The sequence below is a fragment of the Zingiber officinale genome, chromosome 3B (assembly GCF_018446385.1).
Source record: "Zingiber officinale cultivar Zhangliang chromosome 3B, Zo_v1.1, whole genome shotgun sequence".
Taxonomy (NCBI): Eukaryota; Viridiplantae; Streptophyta; class Magnoliopsida; order Zingiberales; family Zingiberaceae; genus Zingiber; species Zingiber officinale.
This window is the reverse complement of record NC_055991.1, coordinates 52,175,055-52,190,300: the sequence shown is the minus strand read 5'-3', so window position 1 is coordinate 52,190,300 and position 15,246 is coordinate 52,175,055. Positions and strand designations below refer to the sequence as shown.

Below are 15,246 nucleotides of genomic sequence, written 5' to 3'. Positions count from 1 at the left end.
ACTTTTTAGAAATTGATTCGTCCCAAAACTGTGTTTTTTTTATAATGATTTATTTTTTTAAAAAAAAATACTGCTTAAGTTCCATTAATATCAAAATTTGTTCAAAATAATTTTATTTTCAAAATATCATTCTTCATGAATAATTGATTAATTTAAATGATAATTTAAAAAAAAAAATTGATAGTATTTTTAAATATTTAGAAGTAGTTAGCTGACATTTTAGAAGAAAAAAATATTATCTTTTTAAGAAGATTTTTTTAAAAAAAAATATACTATAAGTTGATTTATAAATCATTAAAATTATTAAACAAAATAAAAGAAAATTTAATAGTATGAGCTAACTTAGTCAAAATCAAATACGTGAGATGTGAGCATCAATCTTTGATTAAAATTTATTACTCAATAAACGAGATATAACTTGATTGGCTTTTATTGAAATTAGCATTAACTGACTGTTTGGTCTTAAATAATTAATCCGTAGCCATAACCAAATCCAGCCGGAGCCTGACCCGGCGCAGGAATCGCCTGCATTTCAATATTATTGCCACCCTGCGGCGGCGGCGCCGCCGCAGCAATGAATCCTCCACCAAGATATGCTCCACGGCCGACACTGCCAACATCGCCGGCCAACATTAGTCTCCTGATCTGCGACACGGGGGTCATGGAACGAGAGAGGAGGAGGACGAGGAGGAGGAGGAGTAGGGTGGGCCGACGAGGGTAGGAAGCGGTCAAGAACAGAGTCGACCTAGGGGTGGCCAAAGGAGAAGGGTTTGCCGGCGGGGGAGAAGACGATGACGGCAAGGTGAGCCCCGCAGAGGAGAGCTCGTTGGCCCTCTTGAAGAGTCCGGCGCGGCGCTTGGAGAAGCACACTTGACGTGCCTCCTCGCTCTCGATCCGCTTAATCTCGATCTTTTGTCGGCCCATGCTCGTCTTCCTCTTCCTTATTGGCATCATCGTCTAAGAACGAAGCACCAACACAATTAAATTCGCGGAACTATATCAAAGATTTGTACTAATGATGAAAAAAATACACATATATATACACTAATGTTGAGAAATCAATTAAGGATGAAAATCTCCTTACCAGTCATATATACGTACATATTGATTGATTGCGGTAGAAATCAATTAAGGATGAAAATTACCAATAAAGTAATTATTTTTGATTGACACTAGCTAGATTTTCCATATTTCTTTTTCCATTTATAACAAAAATCAAACTCATATATTTTGTTTACATGTATGTACGAGATTTGATTCAATCTATTTTTATTTAAAATTTTAGTCCAATTTATTTATTCGAAAGTTTAATTTTTTAAAAAAAATATATTAATTATTATAATTAAATCGGTTTGATTTTTATTATGAATTTTACAAATCAACTAAATTGTTTTTTAAATTAAATAATAAATAATAAAACTTTTAAAAAATTTATTTTTTTTAAACCGATTAAATGTTTTTAAAAACTTTAATATTTTTTATTAAAAAATTTATTATATTGATAACTATAATCTAAACCATTATGTTCTAGCACACACTAATAATCAAACTCAATGTCCATCATTATCCTAGACTAACGGAGCAATTGTTAGACCAAGGAATTTAATATTCGAATCTTAGTTGTAGCACATTTTAGGAGATTTTCCCTCTAGTGAGAAGCAGACCTAAGAATGCTTGCTGTTTGGATGAGGCTCCATTAGTATTTCCCAATTTACCTTAGTGATCGGTGAAAAACTTTTATGAGGCCGGATTGATCACGCCAAATTTAGTTAATTCGAAAAACTGGATACCTGACGCCATCTAAAAAGTATAATTGTCAAGGGATCTAAAATTTGAGCCTCAGCTACATCGCATTGTAGGAGATTTTTCTTCACGTGAGAAACAAGTCTAAGAAATCTGGCTGTTTGGATGAACTCTATGAGTACTTTTTGAATTTTTTTTTTTACCCTAATGGTTGATGGTATTTTTAGAATTTGTCATTTCGAAGAGTGGATAATGTCAATTAATACAATGAATAAGGTGGGGCCCCTCGAGTCGGGTCAAAGTCTAGTAGGCGGGGTGACATGGTGATCAAAGTCAATGAGGGGTCAACCCTCGAATCCAGTGCAATCTATCGTCGCAACTAAGAGGTTATCCACTCAGACCATTGGGTCGGTCAAACGCCGAGTCCCTCAGTATTGATGAATAACTAAAGACGAGTTAGCACTCTCCAGAGCCAAGTCTTCTTTGCCACTCGAAGATTGCACGATTAACTAGCTAGGCCGAGTAATTCAGCAGATCGGAACTACGATCCGATCGGATAGATTGGACACCCAGTCCGATCGAACTCTTTGGCTAAATAGATAGGCCGAGTGAGGGACTAGTCCCTAACCACACTCTGTAAATCCAATTGGATTACCCTTGTAAGAGATTGTCGATCGGGTTATAGGAGGGATTCAGTCAGCTTGCTAGGTAAGCATATTATGGGTCCTTCAACCCAACGACCTCATATTCCTTTTTGGCGGTTTGTGTCATAAATGATAGATAATATTTCATAGGAAAACTATACACTAGAAGCTTTCACCTGGCCAAATGTTGAGATTACAGGTCCATTTTTGGAAAGGTGTCAGAACATCTTTATGATCTATCGTTTTTTAGAAATGTTTTGAGATTCATACACAAACAAACAGTAACAATATTCTCTAGTCGTCGAATTGATGCATTCAGGCATCATCAATTCTGTAAGACTAGCACGGGTTATATTCCTTGGTGTTGGGGGATCGGTGGCCGGCTTGAAGGGGGGTTGGATAGACGGCACCCCCAAATCGATCGCTTCTCCTACGATGTTAGCTTGCGCAGCGGAATACAAACAAAACAAACAAGCTAAAGGCTAAAACTAAGAAAGGAAATGCAAACTGCTAACACGTTCGTTTAACGTGGTTCGGAGATTAGGGCTCCTACTCCACGGCGTTTCCTTGAGGTGGACGATCCCGATCCGTCGGTGGATTAGTCCCCAGCAAACTCCGGATATCTCAAGTAGCTCCTTGTGGGTGGAGAAACCTCACCACAACACTCATAAATACTTGAGAACAAGTAGACTACTAATTAGGGTTTACTACCACTAATTTCGTCAATTATAACCAAGCTCCCAAGATTTGGTTATATACGCCGCGGGTTGAAAACTTCGCCTACAAGTCGACTGCCAAAACATGCAGTCGACTACCCTCTGTGGAAATTCGACCGTTACATTCCAACGGCTCGATACCAGTAGACTGCTAAAACTTGCAGTCGACTGATGCAGTCGACTGCCAAAACATGCAGTCGACTGATCCACACTGACCGAATGAACAGAATCATTCTGTTCGCACCCAGTCGACTGCACCAGTCAACTGCTAAAACATGCAGTTGACTGCTACAGTAGCGTACAGTACTGCTACAGTAACACTACAGTAAAACTCTAAAACTAGGATTTTACTCCGTGTACAATCTCTCGTGCACTCATACCCTCACCCTTATGACTCACTTGATGCTTCTTTGCAGCCTTGACCTCTTGCCTTCAAGCCTACTTCCTTTGGCTCTCGTCCTTCGGATGCATTCAAGCCCACGGCTCGTCCCAATGTCATCCTTCGTGTATGCCTCGAAGTCACTTCCATCGGCCCTTGTCCTTGTTGTCTTGTCCACGGTCACTCGGATACTCCATCCTTCACCAGACCCGAAGTCATCAACCTGAGTCACATGTATATCCTGTAAACCTGCACAACTCAAATACACATATCAAATACAAGGGTGAACCTAACTTAAACTCTTTGCCCAAACACCAAAACATATGGTCGCACGGACCATTGGGATTGCTCCAACACTTGGTTCGCCAAACAACTGTTTTCTCACTGGATGGAGACATTGAGATGTCGATAGTTTAAATGTGGATGTTAGTTATGGTAACTAGTTCATTCGAGTAACTCGTTGTAAAATTTCATATAAAATGAGAGCCTTACTTTGATATCATATAAAAATTAAGAAGAGGAAACATTTAGTCATATTATTGAATAAAAAAGAAGGTTAGAAATATAAAGTATAAAGTCTTATATAACTAAATTAAAAAACCCTACACTCTTAATAGACAATTGATCCTGTCTGAGAAGCTGACCGTGAAGGAGATCCGGAAGAAGGAAACCCACTGCAATGACGAGGAATAAGGCCGGTGAAACCTCGACCCGAGAAACCCAAAGCGGGTCGGAAGAAAACCAAAATCACCGGAGGAAATCTGCTAAGTAGGAAGAAATCCCCGTACAAATAGGAGAAAACCGAACTTTCAAGCTCCTGAAGCTCCCTGCGCACAAGAGACCCACCAGCACTATCGTCAGTGACCTAAGACCGGGGTGGGAATCCCTGGCTAGGCCCTCCGACGCTCAAGTTAGTGATCTCCCTTGATGTCGAGGAAGGAAGAAGAAAGAAGATGAACAGTAGCCAGAAAATTAGGGATCTCAACTTACCTAGCCAACGGACTGGATTCCCCCTTTTATACCACTTCATATAACCTCCGTAGTCATGAAGTGGACCCCGGTTTGTTAGAGTTCGTTATGACATCAGCTGCGTACTTGGGGAAGATGATTTTTAAGGAATCTTTTTTGTACCCCAGATGTACCTTCTTTGTCGTTTAGTGCCTGCAAGACAAGCTAAAAGCATATTTCCCGCCAGAATATATATTCTCTATCATGAATTATTTTATTCGGTATATTCATGTATGATTCTTCTTCATGTGACTTCTATTTGTATCCCTGTTATGTTTAAAAAATAACATTTTGTTCAACATGTTTCTAAGGTATTCATTGAAGGAGCTATGCGGGTTCTTTGCTCGAAAGAACCCTCTTGACCGATATTGGTCTATCTTTGCTTCGGAGTATGTAACGGTCATTATTGGCTTACCTTCATACGGCAAGCATGTATCGACTAATATTGGCCTATCTTCGTTCGGCAGGCATGTATCGACCGATATTGGTCTATCTTTACCTCGGAGTATGTAGCGGTCGTTATTGACTTACCTTCATACGGCCAGCGTGTATCGATCGATATTGGCCTACCTTCGTTCGGCAATCATGTATCGACCGATATTGGCCTACCTTCGTTCGGCAGGCATTTATCGACCGATATTGGCCTACCTTTGCTCGGCAGGCATGTATTGATCGATATTGGTCTATCTTTGCTTTTGGAGTGTGCATCGGTCGTTATTGACTTACCTTCATACGGCAAGCATGTATCGATCGATATTGGCCTACCTTCGTTCGGCAATAATGTATCGACCGATATTGGCCTACCTTCGTTCGACAGGCATGTATCGACCGATATTTGCCTACCTTTGCTCGGCAGGCATGTATCGATCGATATTGGTCTATCTTTGCTTTTGGAGTGTGCATCGGTCGTTATTAACTTACCTTCATACGGCAAGCATGTATCGATCGATATTGGCCTACCTTCGCTCGGCAAGCATGTATCGACCGATATTGGCCTACCTTCGTTCGGCAGGCATGTATTGACCGATATTAGCTTACCTTCGTTCGGCAGGCATGTTTCGGCCGTCCTTGGCCTTCCTCCTTTGACTCTTTCTTCTTTTTCTTACCTCCTCTGAAGACCCACAAAACCTAACCCATATCACTAGCCTTCCCTTCAAGTCTAGTCGAAGGAGGTGTAGACGACTGACTAGACAGAAGTATGATCTTATCTTTTCCTACCCGTGACTCTGCTCCTGATTTTGAAATGACCTCACAGATTTTGTGTACCACTATCTTAATAGATTAAGTGTGGCCATACTGTAATCCTTTTTCTCCTTTAAATAGGGCTACAACCTTCTCTTCACCCACAACCTCTCTCAGTTCTTTTTCTTCCTTGCCACTTTTTGTTGCTAAGGCCACGGTCGTGGATCCTCCTTTTTGGAGGCAACTTTTGTTGGACAAGGTGAGATCTATATATGAGTTTAATGGGATTTTTGCTCTGGCTACTTCAGGGGTTCAAGGGATCGTCTTAAGAGATGAAGTTTCGCGGTTCATATCTTGTATCCAAAGATGCAGGTGCTCTGAAGGACCCAAAAAACTTCAGAGAAATTTTTTCTACTTATAGAGGGGCAGCCAAATGACCCAGGGGTGTTGTGTGAAGGGCACATCACATGTCACCCTTGGGCTAAAATTGGTTGCTTCACTTGTTGAGCTCATACGGCTTGAGAGGGGAAGTGGTTTTTACATTTACTTTTCCGTCATGGAATGAATCAATGTTTCCTTGTCTCGTTGCCCTTGAGCTTTTGTTTTTTGTTGCTTTCTTCGTCTCGGGCAAAATATTGCCTCGTATATGCCTTGATAAGCTCGGACGAAGTGGGCTGTTTCCATCTCTGCTCCATGGTAAGTTTGAATCTAGTGGGACTAAAATTCTCTGAGTGCCCTAGGAGTTTATGCTTGTAATATTTGTTATCTATTTGAGGTTTGCTGTTCCTGAGGAAATGTGACGCTATGTATTTGCTGAGATTCTGAGTGTAAAGACAAATTTTTGTATCTAATCAAAGGCTCTTATTGAATCCCTCTATCATTTACAATGTGTTGTTGTGTTCATCATTGCTTCATGTATCCTATGTGTCATTTATCATAGCTAAGGTTATTTTAACTATCAGTACCGTTTGATATTATAACCACCAGATTTATCTAACATAACCACAATCGCCCTCGTTAATAGAAATATTTTCAATAAATACTAAGTCATATTTTGCAAGGACAGATTGACATTTATCACTCTTCTAAACTTTTTACTCTAAAATGTTCTTGTCTTTAGCCTGGGTATAGTCAAAAAGTTATGTCCTTTCTATTTTATTAAGCCTAGCCGATCACGTCTTCTTTCAAAATTTTCTAATCGGTGATTGGCTTTCCCTCGGGTGAGAGAATGTTCGAAGCACTACCAACCCCATCGCGATTCGGTTTGTCGTGTCCGATATAAATGCCCCTCCTTTTTTTATGATGACCTGACACATGCCTTTTCTGATCACCACGTCACATAGGCCTTTTGCCTTTCTATTGCGATCCTCAGCGTGTGCTGAGCTACCTCCGTCCTAATCTGACGACCATCTTGCGTTTCTCAAACCCTAAACCTTTCGTCTCCTCTTTAAACCTCGTCCTTCCTTTTTCCTTCTCTAGAATTCTTTCCCTGTTGCTGTCTTCAACCAGTCCTCGTGCTCGCCATTTCACGACGATCCCTTTTCTTGTCTTCAGTAAGTAATCCGTCATTGCTCTAGCCCATACCTTTGTCCATGGCTGAAGAAGCAATTGCTCCTTGGTATGTCCATAGGTCTTCTATCTTTGATAAGAATGCTAGATTATCCATCCGTCGTCAATATGAAATTCCTAAGGAATATAAAATCATACTCCCAACACCGAAGGATCGACCTCATCATCCCCCTGATAACTGTGTGACTTTTTTCAGGGACCAGTTGATAGGGGGTTTTGATGTGCGTAGATTATATACTCTTTTATGCATGTTTTTACGCACATTTACATACTTTGAGCATGCTTGATCTATGCATTTTTATACTTCCAACTTTCCTTTTAGCATATTTACTCTTTTGGTTCGGAGATCTGCTTTTTGTGCATTTTCTGTACACAGGAGTCGATTTGGTGAAGAATCTACATCTTTGGGCATGCATTGGAGGAAACGAAGGGAGAAAGCACCGGGCCGTGTACCTCACACGGCCATGCACTGGGATGGAGCTCGGGCCGTGTGGAGTTTGGCACCAACAGAAGAGGAAGATGACATGGCCGTGTGAACCTCGCACGGCCGTGTCAAGATTTGAAGCCAACCAGAGCAGAAGCCTTACATGGCCGTGTGGATCTACACGGCCGTGTGAGGCTGTGGCCGTGTGCACCACACGGCCGTGTATCATTTCCAGAGAGCAGAAGGGTTCTAGCCGTGTGGAGTCACACGGCCGTGCAGGTTTGGCAGAGAGGGAACTAGACATGGCCGTGTGAATCTCACACGACCGTGTCACGGGGCCGTGTGGCGCCCGATTCCCTCCTCTATTTAAACCCTTCTTCATGAATTGAAAGGGGATCTCTCCCCCTTTGGGAGAAGGCAAGATTTGGTGGTTTCCTCCCATTCTTGGGAGGATTTCTGGGCGATTCAAGGGGAGTTCTTTTCGACTCCGGAGCGAGGATTGGATCCGAAGACAAGGCTTCTTCGTAGATAAGTTTTCTCTTTTCCCCTCTTCTTGTTTTCTTGGATTGGGGATTCAAGGAATGCTTGTAATCTCTATTCTTTCGGGTTTTCTTCCTCGATTCATGGAGTAGATCTTGTATTCTAGGATTAAGGGAGTATTTGTATGATGGATTGATGTAATCTCTTATGGATTTGCCATTTTCTTGTTTCAATGACATTATCTTGCTTGTATCAATTAGATCTTGAATGATTGATGGTGGTTTGTGCTTAATTCTCATTCTTGATTGATTGTTTGAATTTCTTATGGACTTGGTAAGGATAAACTCTCACTCGATCATCCGAGGGATCCAGGTGACAGGTGCAAGCCCGTGTAAGGACGTTTGAGAGATAATCTTGAAGAGGAAATAGGAATATTCAAGAGAGTAGGATGGATTCTATGATTAGCTTCTTGTATCTTTATAGATTAATAAGTTGTGGGCTTCTATGTTGATATCCGAGGAAGGCATAGTAATAGGTGCGCTTCTGTGTAAGGACAACGTAGGTTCATGTCTAATTAATCCTATTTAGATATATTTCTCAGTCCTTAGCCGGTTGTCTATTGCAAGAGGGAACCGACAACTTTCTACATGTTTGGCAATTGAGGAATAAGAATTGGTGAACCATTTACATTCAAGAAATCTTACAAAGAAACCGAAACTCCTAGAATCTCCCTTTATCATAACCCAAAACACTAAACTCTTGTTTGTTGATCTATAATATTAGATTTGTTTACCTTTACTTTGCTTTTCAAACGATTGGATAGTTGTTTAGCTAATTCGCATTGAGACATTTCTAGTGCTTATTCCAGTCCCTGTGGATACGATAATCTTTTATATTACTTGCGACATTTCCGTACACTTGCGGAACGTAACAAGTTTTTGGCGCTGTTGCCGAGGACTGCGCTATAACATTAGGAATTATCAATTGAGTTAGACTAAACATAATTTTTTTTTTCTTTTGATTTGCATAGTTATAACTAATTGTTAGAATTCTATTTTCGTAAGTTTTTCCTTTCTTGAATAACATTCTTGACAATTCTTTTTGTTGCAATTCTAATTCTAATTCTAACTTTGCATTCTTGATTTCTAGCACTCTAATCTAACTTTTCTCTGTTTTCTCTTTTGATCTTGTTTTTTTTTTTCTTTTCTTTTGTAAACATATCTTGCAATTTTTAGCATATGAATTATTCTAGATATTTTTTTTTTCCTTTTATCTTTTCTTTCTTGTTTTCATTATGCACTTTCTTTCTAGCAATTTAAATTCTGCATTTGCTTTCGTGCTTTTCATATTGCATTTTATTTCTTGTTTTTGATTCTTGATAATTTTCTTTTTCTTCTTGAATATCCATGAGCACTAACATGTCAAGCAGGCCCATGAGAAATTTTTCTACACCCTTTTCTGCAAGATTTTTATCTCCCATTGTGCAACCTCAAATTGAAGCAGAAAGTTTCCAACTAGACCCAGAGATAATTTTCATGATACAAGGTCACAAATTTGGAGGAGAAGTATCAGAAAGTCCTTATCTGCATCTTGAAACATTTTTAGAGATTTGTGATTTGGTGAAATGTGAAGGAGTATCAGCAAATGCAGTTCGATTGATGACATTTCCTTTCAGTATCAAGGATAAAACAAGGACTTGGCTATATTCTCTCTGTCCTCAAAGCATCACAAGTTGGGAACAATTGGAGAAGCAATTTCTGAATCATTTTTTCCCTCCTAGTAGAACGGTGTATATGAGGAATTGCATAACAAATTTTGCTCAGGGATATGGAGAATCATTATTTGAAGCATGGGATATATTCAAGAGTCTTCAAAGACAGTGCCCTCATCATGGTTTTGAAAAATGGTTGATTTTGCACATATTCTATGGGGGAATTTCTTTCTCAGACAAGAGTTTATTGGATTCATCAGCTGGAGGTTCTTTTATGGACAAAAGTGTAGATGAAGCTTATTCATTAATTGATCAAGTGACATTGAACCTCCATGAATGGTCGAACAAAAGTTGGATGGAATTTCCCTCAGATATTCAAAAAGTGCAAGCTATAAATGTAAGAGAGCCTGTCAAACAAAATGAAATTCAACCACCTAAAAATGTTGAAATTCACAAGTCACAGAGTGAGGAGTTCAAACATTTGGGGGCAAAGCTTGATAGTATTGTTTCAAAATGGTTTAAAGAAGATCCCCCTCCTACACAGTCAAGATCTAATGAAAAGTGTGATGATGTTGGGTTGAGAAGTGGCAAAAATCATGAAGAACTTCTGAAGAATGACATGTTTAGAATTGAGGAGAAGAATAATAGAAGATCACAAGAACTCAGTTCCATTTCTCTAGGAAGTTCCCAAAGGCCACAAGTACCTTTCCCTCAACGATTAATCACACCAACATTAGATAAGCAAGTTGGACCTCCTCCAAAAGCTCAAAGGGAATTTGGAAAAAAGGGAGTTCAGTCTTTCCCAGGACCTTCACTAAGGGTTCCTTTTCCACAAAGGTTAGTGGGGGTCAATGAAAATAAAGACTTCGGCAAATCCTGTGACACTAATATGGTTGAGTGTAGATTTTTGAATGTATATGAAGATGAAGATTTTTCAGATGAGGATTTTATTGATAATGTAGTGGTAAATAAGTTTTCAGATCTATCTCAAAATTTTATAAGGTGTTATAGTGACATCGAATTTTCAGATGATGAATGTGATGTGGTAGATCAACTTAAAACTGCAAGTGAAGTTATTGATCCTCTTGTTATTGATTCTCCTATTGAGGACATAGATGTTGGTTTATTTTTTGATGTATGTGTTGATGATGATGATATGGAAGAATGTGTAGGGAGCTGTGTTGTGGAAGCAGCATCTCAAGGATCACCACCTTTGTCAAGACAACCCTTAGAGGTTTTAAGAATTGATCATGTTGTGGAACAATGTGTAGGGACTTATACAGAGCTAGTAGAGTCTCGAGAATCACCATCATTGATATCATCAACACCTAAGCTAGAGCCAGAACCATCATTTGATTCAGAGGAAGTCACATCTACATGTTTAGAAATTTCAGGTATTTCTCAACAAAGTAAGGTTAGTATTTCTTGTGATCTTTTGGAAAACTTTATGGAGGTACCTATAATTGACTTTGTTGGATGTGATTCAGTTTTTATTACTTATTCATCTTATCTTGATATAGTTCTAGCTCTATACTATATAACATGCTTGTGGGAGATTTGTTTTTCTTTTGGATGTGCAAATTTCACATGGGCCAATAATTGGAAGCTCAATCTGAACCGTCTTCGACCACCTGAAAAAATTTCCAAGAAGACGAAGATGGAGAGAGTTATACTTTACTTTGTAGCTCCTTTGATGAAAGCTCCCTCCATAATAAGAGCCCTTAGTAGGAGGGTTCTAAAATATCTTACCCCTCCAAGAGCAAGATTTAGATGAATCTAATGAGGTGGTCGAGCTAATGACCTTAAACAAGCGCTTCTTGGGAGGCAACCCAAGTTCATTTTCCTTATTTTCTTTTATGTCTTTAGTTCTCTCTTTATAATAAACATGTATCCTCTACTTAATTTTTCTTGTCTATCTTATTGTTGTAGAATTCAAAGTTGTGGAGAATGTGAGTATTGGATGGAGGAGTATCTTTAAAAACATGAACGTCAACCATTTGGAGCTCATCACTTGGTAACTTCTTTTAAAATCTCCTCCACATTGTTTTTAGTTTTCATTGGGACAATGAAAAATTTAAGTCTGGGGGGATGCATTAGATGCATTTGATTTGCTTTGTTTGTTTTTGTTTTTGCTTATGTCTTGCATTGTGTTTTGATTTTTTGTGGCATACAACTTGAGAACATCAAAACTTCACTTATATGCTTTCTTGGATTCAAGTGAAATGTTAGCACGATTATTGGCTTGATTCATGATGTTCGAATGATGCTAGTAGTAAACTTTGTGTAGTTCTTTTTTTCTATCTTGGGAAGCATTAATAAGCTAAGAATCTTATTGTGATGAGTTTTAGTTTTGGTTCAACCTTAAGGATTTTATCTTCACTACACTTGTGCTTGATGCTTGAATAGTTGATGTCATTGAAATAGTCATGATTCATCTTGTTTGCTTAGTACTTGGTTTCCATGATGATTTCTCAACTTTCATTTTGGTTACTGGATGAGGCTCAAATCATTAAAGCTCATTTGGAAAAATCAAAATATCCCAACATGTGTGCTAAAAGTACATTTCTGAATAAGTTTTGCATAATGCAAACACTTATAAAAAAAAAAAAAAGGATATAAAAAATAGTTGTCATGAATGGAATCTAGCAAGTCACCCCTTTGAGACCGAGTTAGGTTACTGGGGAAATGACTGCTTAGCTTCTCTTGAGATTGAGCACACCTTTGAGACCTTGGGTTAGTTGAGAAATATGAACCAAGTGAATGGTAAGTAAGTGCCTATCACTGGTTACTTGTCTTTCACTGGAAACATTAGGAATTCAAATTTGATGACGACTTGACTAGGACATGGATTGAAACTTGAAGGGTGTTGAGTTACTTTTACACTGCGCACAAGATTCTTATGCTTGAACCATACTTTACTTGTTTCCATGATCATGCTTGTTAATGAAACTTTTTGATAGAATTAGGAAAGTGCACTGGGTTTTATGAATGTGTTGTAGAACATATGAATTTAGATTCAACATTTTTGCTTGAGAACAAAGGTTTAAGCTAGGTGATGTGCGTAGATTATATACTCTTTTATGCATGTTTTTACGCACATTTACATACTTTGAGCATGCTTGATCTATGCATTTTTATACTTCCAGCTTTCCTTTTAGCATATTTACTCTTTTGGTTCGGAGATCTGCTTTTTGTGCATTTTCTGTACACAGGAGTCGATTTGGTGAAGAATCTACATCTTTGGGCATGCATTGGAGGAAACGAAGGGAGAAAGCACCGGGCCGTGTACCTCACACGGCCATGCACTGGGATGGAGCTCGGGCCGTGTGGAGTTTGGCACCAACAGAAGAGGAAGATGACATGGCCGTGTGAACCTCGCACGGCCGTGTCAAGATTTGAAGCCAACCAGAGCAGAAGCCTTACATGGCCGTGTGGATCTACACGGCCGTGTGAGACTTCCAGAGACCAAGCAGGCTGTGGCCGTGTGCACCACACGGCCGTGTATCATTTCCAGAGAGCAGAAGGGTTCTGGCCGTGTGGAGTCACACGGCCGTCGGGGGTCGAGCCTGGCTGTGATAAGATGGGCTGCTCCGGCCGTCTGGCCTGGTGATTCCTCCTCTATTTAAAGCCTTCTTCATGAATTGAAGGGGATCTCTCCCCTTTGGGAGAAGGCAAGATTTGGTGGTTTCCTCCCATTCTTGGGAGGATTTCTAGGCGATTCAAGGGAGTTCTTGGCGATTCGGCTCCGGAGCGAGGATTGGATCCGAAGACAAGGCTTCTTCGTAGATAAGTTTTCTCTTTTCCCCTCTTCTTGTTTTCTTGGATTGGGGATTCAAGGAATGCTTGTAATCTCTATTCTTTCGGGTTTTCTTCCTCGATTCATGGAGTAGATCTTGTATTCTAGGATTAAGGGAGTATTTGTATGATGGATTGATGTAATCTCTTATGGATTTGCCATTTTCTTGTTTCAATGACATTATCTTGCTTGTATCAATTAGATCTTGAATGATTGATGGTGGTTTGTGCTTAATTCTCATTCTTGATTGATTGTTTGGATTTCTTATGGACTTGGTAAGGATAAACTCTCACTCGATCATCCGAGGGATCCACGTGACAGGTGCAAGCCCGTGTAAGGACGTTTGAGAGATAATCTTGAAGAGGAAATAGGAATATTCAAGAGAGTAGGATGGATTCTATGATTAGCTTCTTGTATCTTTATAGATTAATAAGTTGTGGCTTCTATGTTGATATCCGAGGAAGGCATAGTAATAGGTGCGCTTCTGTGTAAGGACAACGTAGGTTCATGTCTAATTAATCCTATTTAGATACATTTCTCAGTCCTTAGCCGGTTGTCTATTGTAGAGGGAACCGGCAACTTTCTACATGTTTGGCAATTGAGGAATAAGAATTGGTGAACCATTTACATTCAAGAAATCTTACAAAGAAACCGAAACTCCTAGAATCTCCCTTTATCATAACCCAAAACACTAAACTCTTGTTTGTTGATCTCTAATATTAGATTTGTTTACCTTTACTTTGCTTTTGAAACGATTGGATAGTTGTTTAGCTAATTCGCATTGAGACATTTCTAGTGCTTATTCCAGTCCCTGTGGATACGATAATCTTTTATATTACTTGCGACATTTCCGTACACTTGCGGAGCGTAACAAGTTTAAGGTTCCCCATTCCTCCTTTCTTAATTGAAATAAGTCGATATTTTGATCTTCCTTTGCAACAATTTGCTCCTAATGCGTTTCGTTATCTATGCGGTACTTATATGTTGTTTCGTCTACGAGATATTCCTCCTACTCCTCAAAATTTCTTCATGTTTTCTTACCCCAAGCTCTCAGAACCTGGTGTCTTCTTATTCCAGTCGAGAACTAGAATGGTCCTTTTTGGAGATATGCCATCGTCTCTCAAAGCCTGGAAATTTTGTTTTTTCTTTTTAAAGTTTCCGGGACCTATTCCTTGGTCTCATGCTTGGAAATCTTTCTTGCCTCCCTTACCCGATGTTAAAGAGTTTCATCTCCTTCCTACTTTTCCCATTCATTGTGAGAAGTTATTAGGTCATCGGCTTTCGATCCCGAAATGGTTGAAGGTCGAGCTTCTATACCTATTTGGTTTAAGCCACGTCAAACCCGATACTCGCATTTCCTTAGGTAACGCCTTGTTTCTTTCTTTTTGCTTATAACTGGCTAAATTATTTCTCTGTTCTATACAGTGGAGAGTTTCTATGATGCTTTGATTGACGAAGAAATATGCGTGGAAGAAGAATTGCTTCGTGCCAAGGAGGCCGAATTTCTGGCCGCTATCGCCCCTCCACCGTCAATTGAAGAGCCGGCTCGCTTAGCCGAAATACCTAGCTCTTCTGGGCTTCATGAGACTCCAGG

The 15,246-nt window shown here is 39.5% G+C and overlaps 1 protein-coding gene and 1 non-coding gene across 2 annotated transcripts; both read right to left on the bottom strand.

Moving 5' to 3' along the window:
- Positions 1-462: 462 nt before the first annotated feature.
- Positions 463-954, bottom strand: LOC122054891. The gene has a single exon (XM_042616312.1). It carries the CDS (start codon positions 952-954, stop codon positions 463-465), a length of 492 nt encoding a protein of 163 aa, XP_042472246.1.
- An 8,982-nt stretch (positions 955-9,936) lies between these two features.
- On the bottom strand, positions 9,937-10,042 carry LOC121968791. The gene has a single exon (XR_006108327.1). It is a non-coding gene; the product is annotated as a small nucleolar RNA R71 (small nucleolar RNA).
- Positions 10,043-15,246: the final 5,204 nt, after the last annotated feature.

Bases quoted from the DNA above. Each gene is read 5' to 3' on its own strand.
- LOC122054891 (XM_042616312.1), bottom strand. From the start codon at position 954: ATGATGCCAATAAGGAAGAGGAAGACGAGCATGGGCCGACAAAAGATC.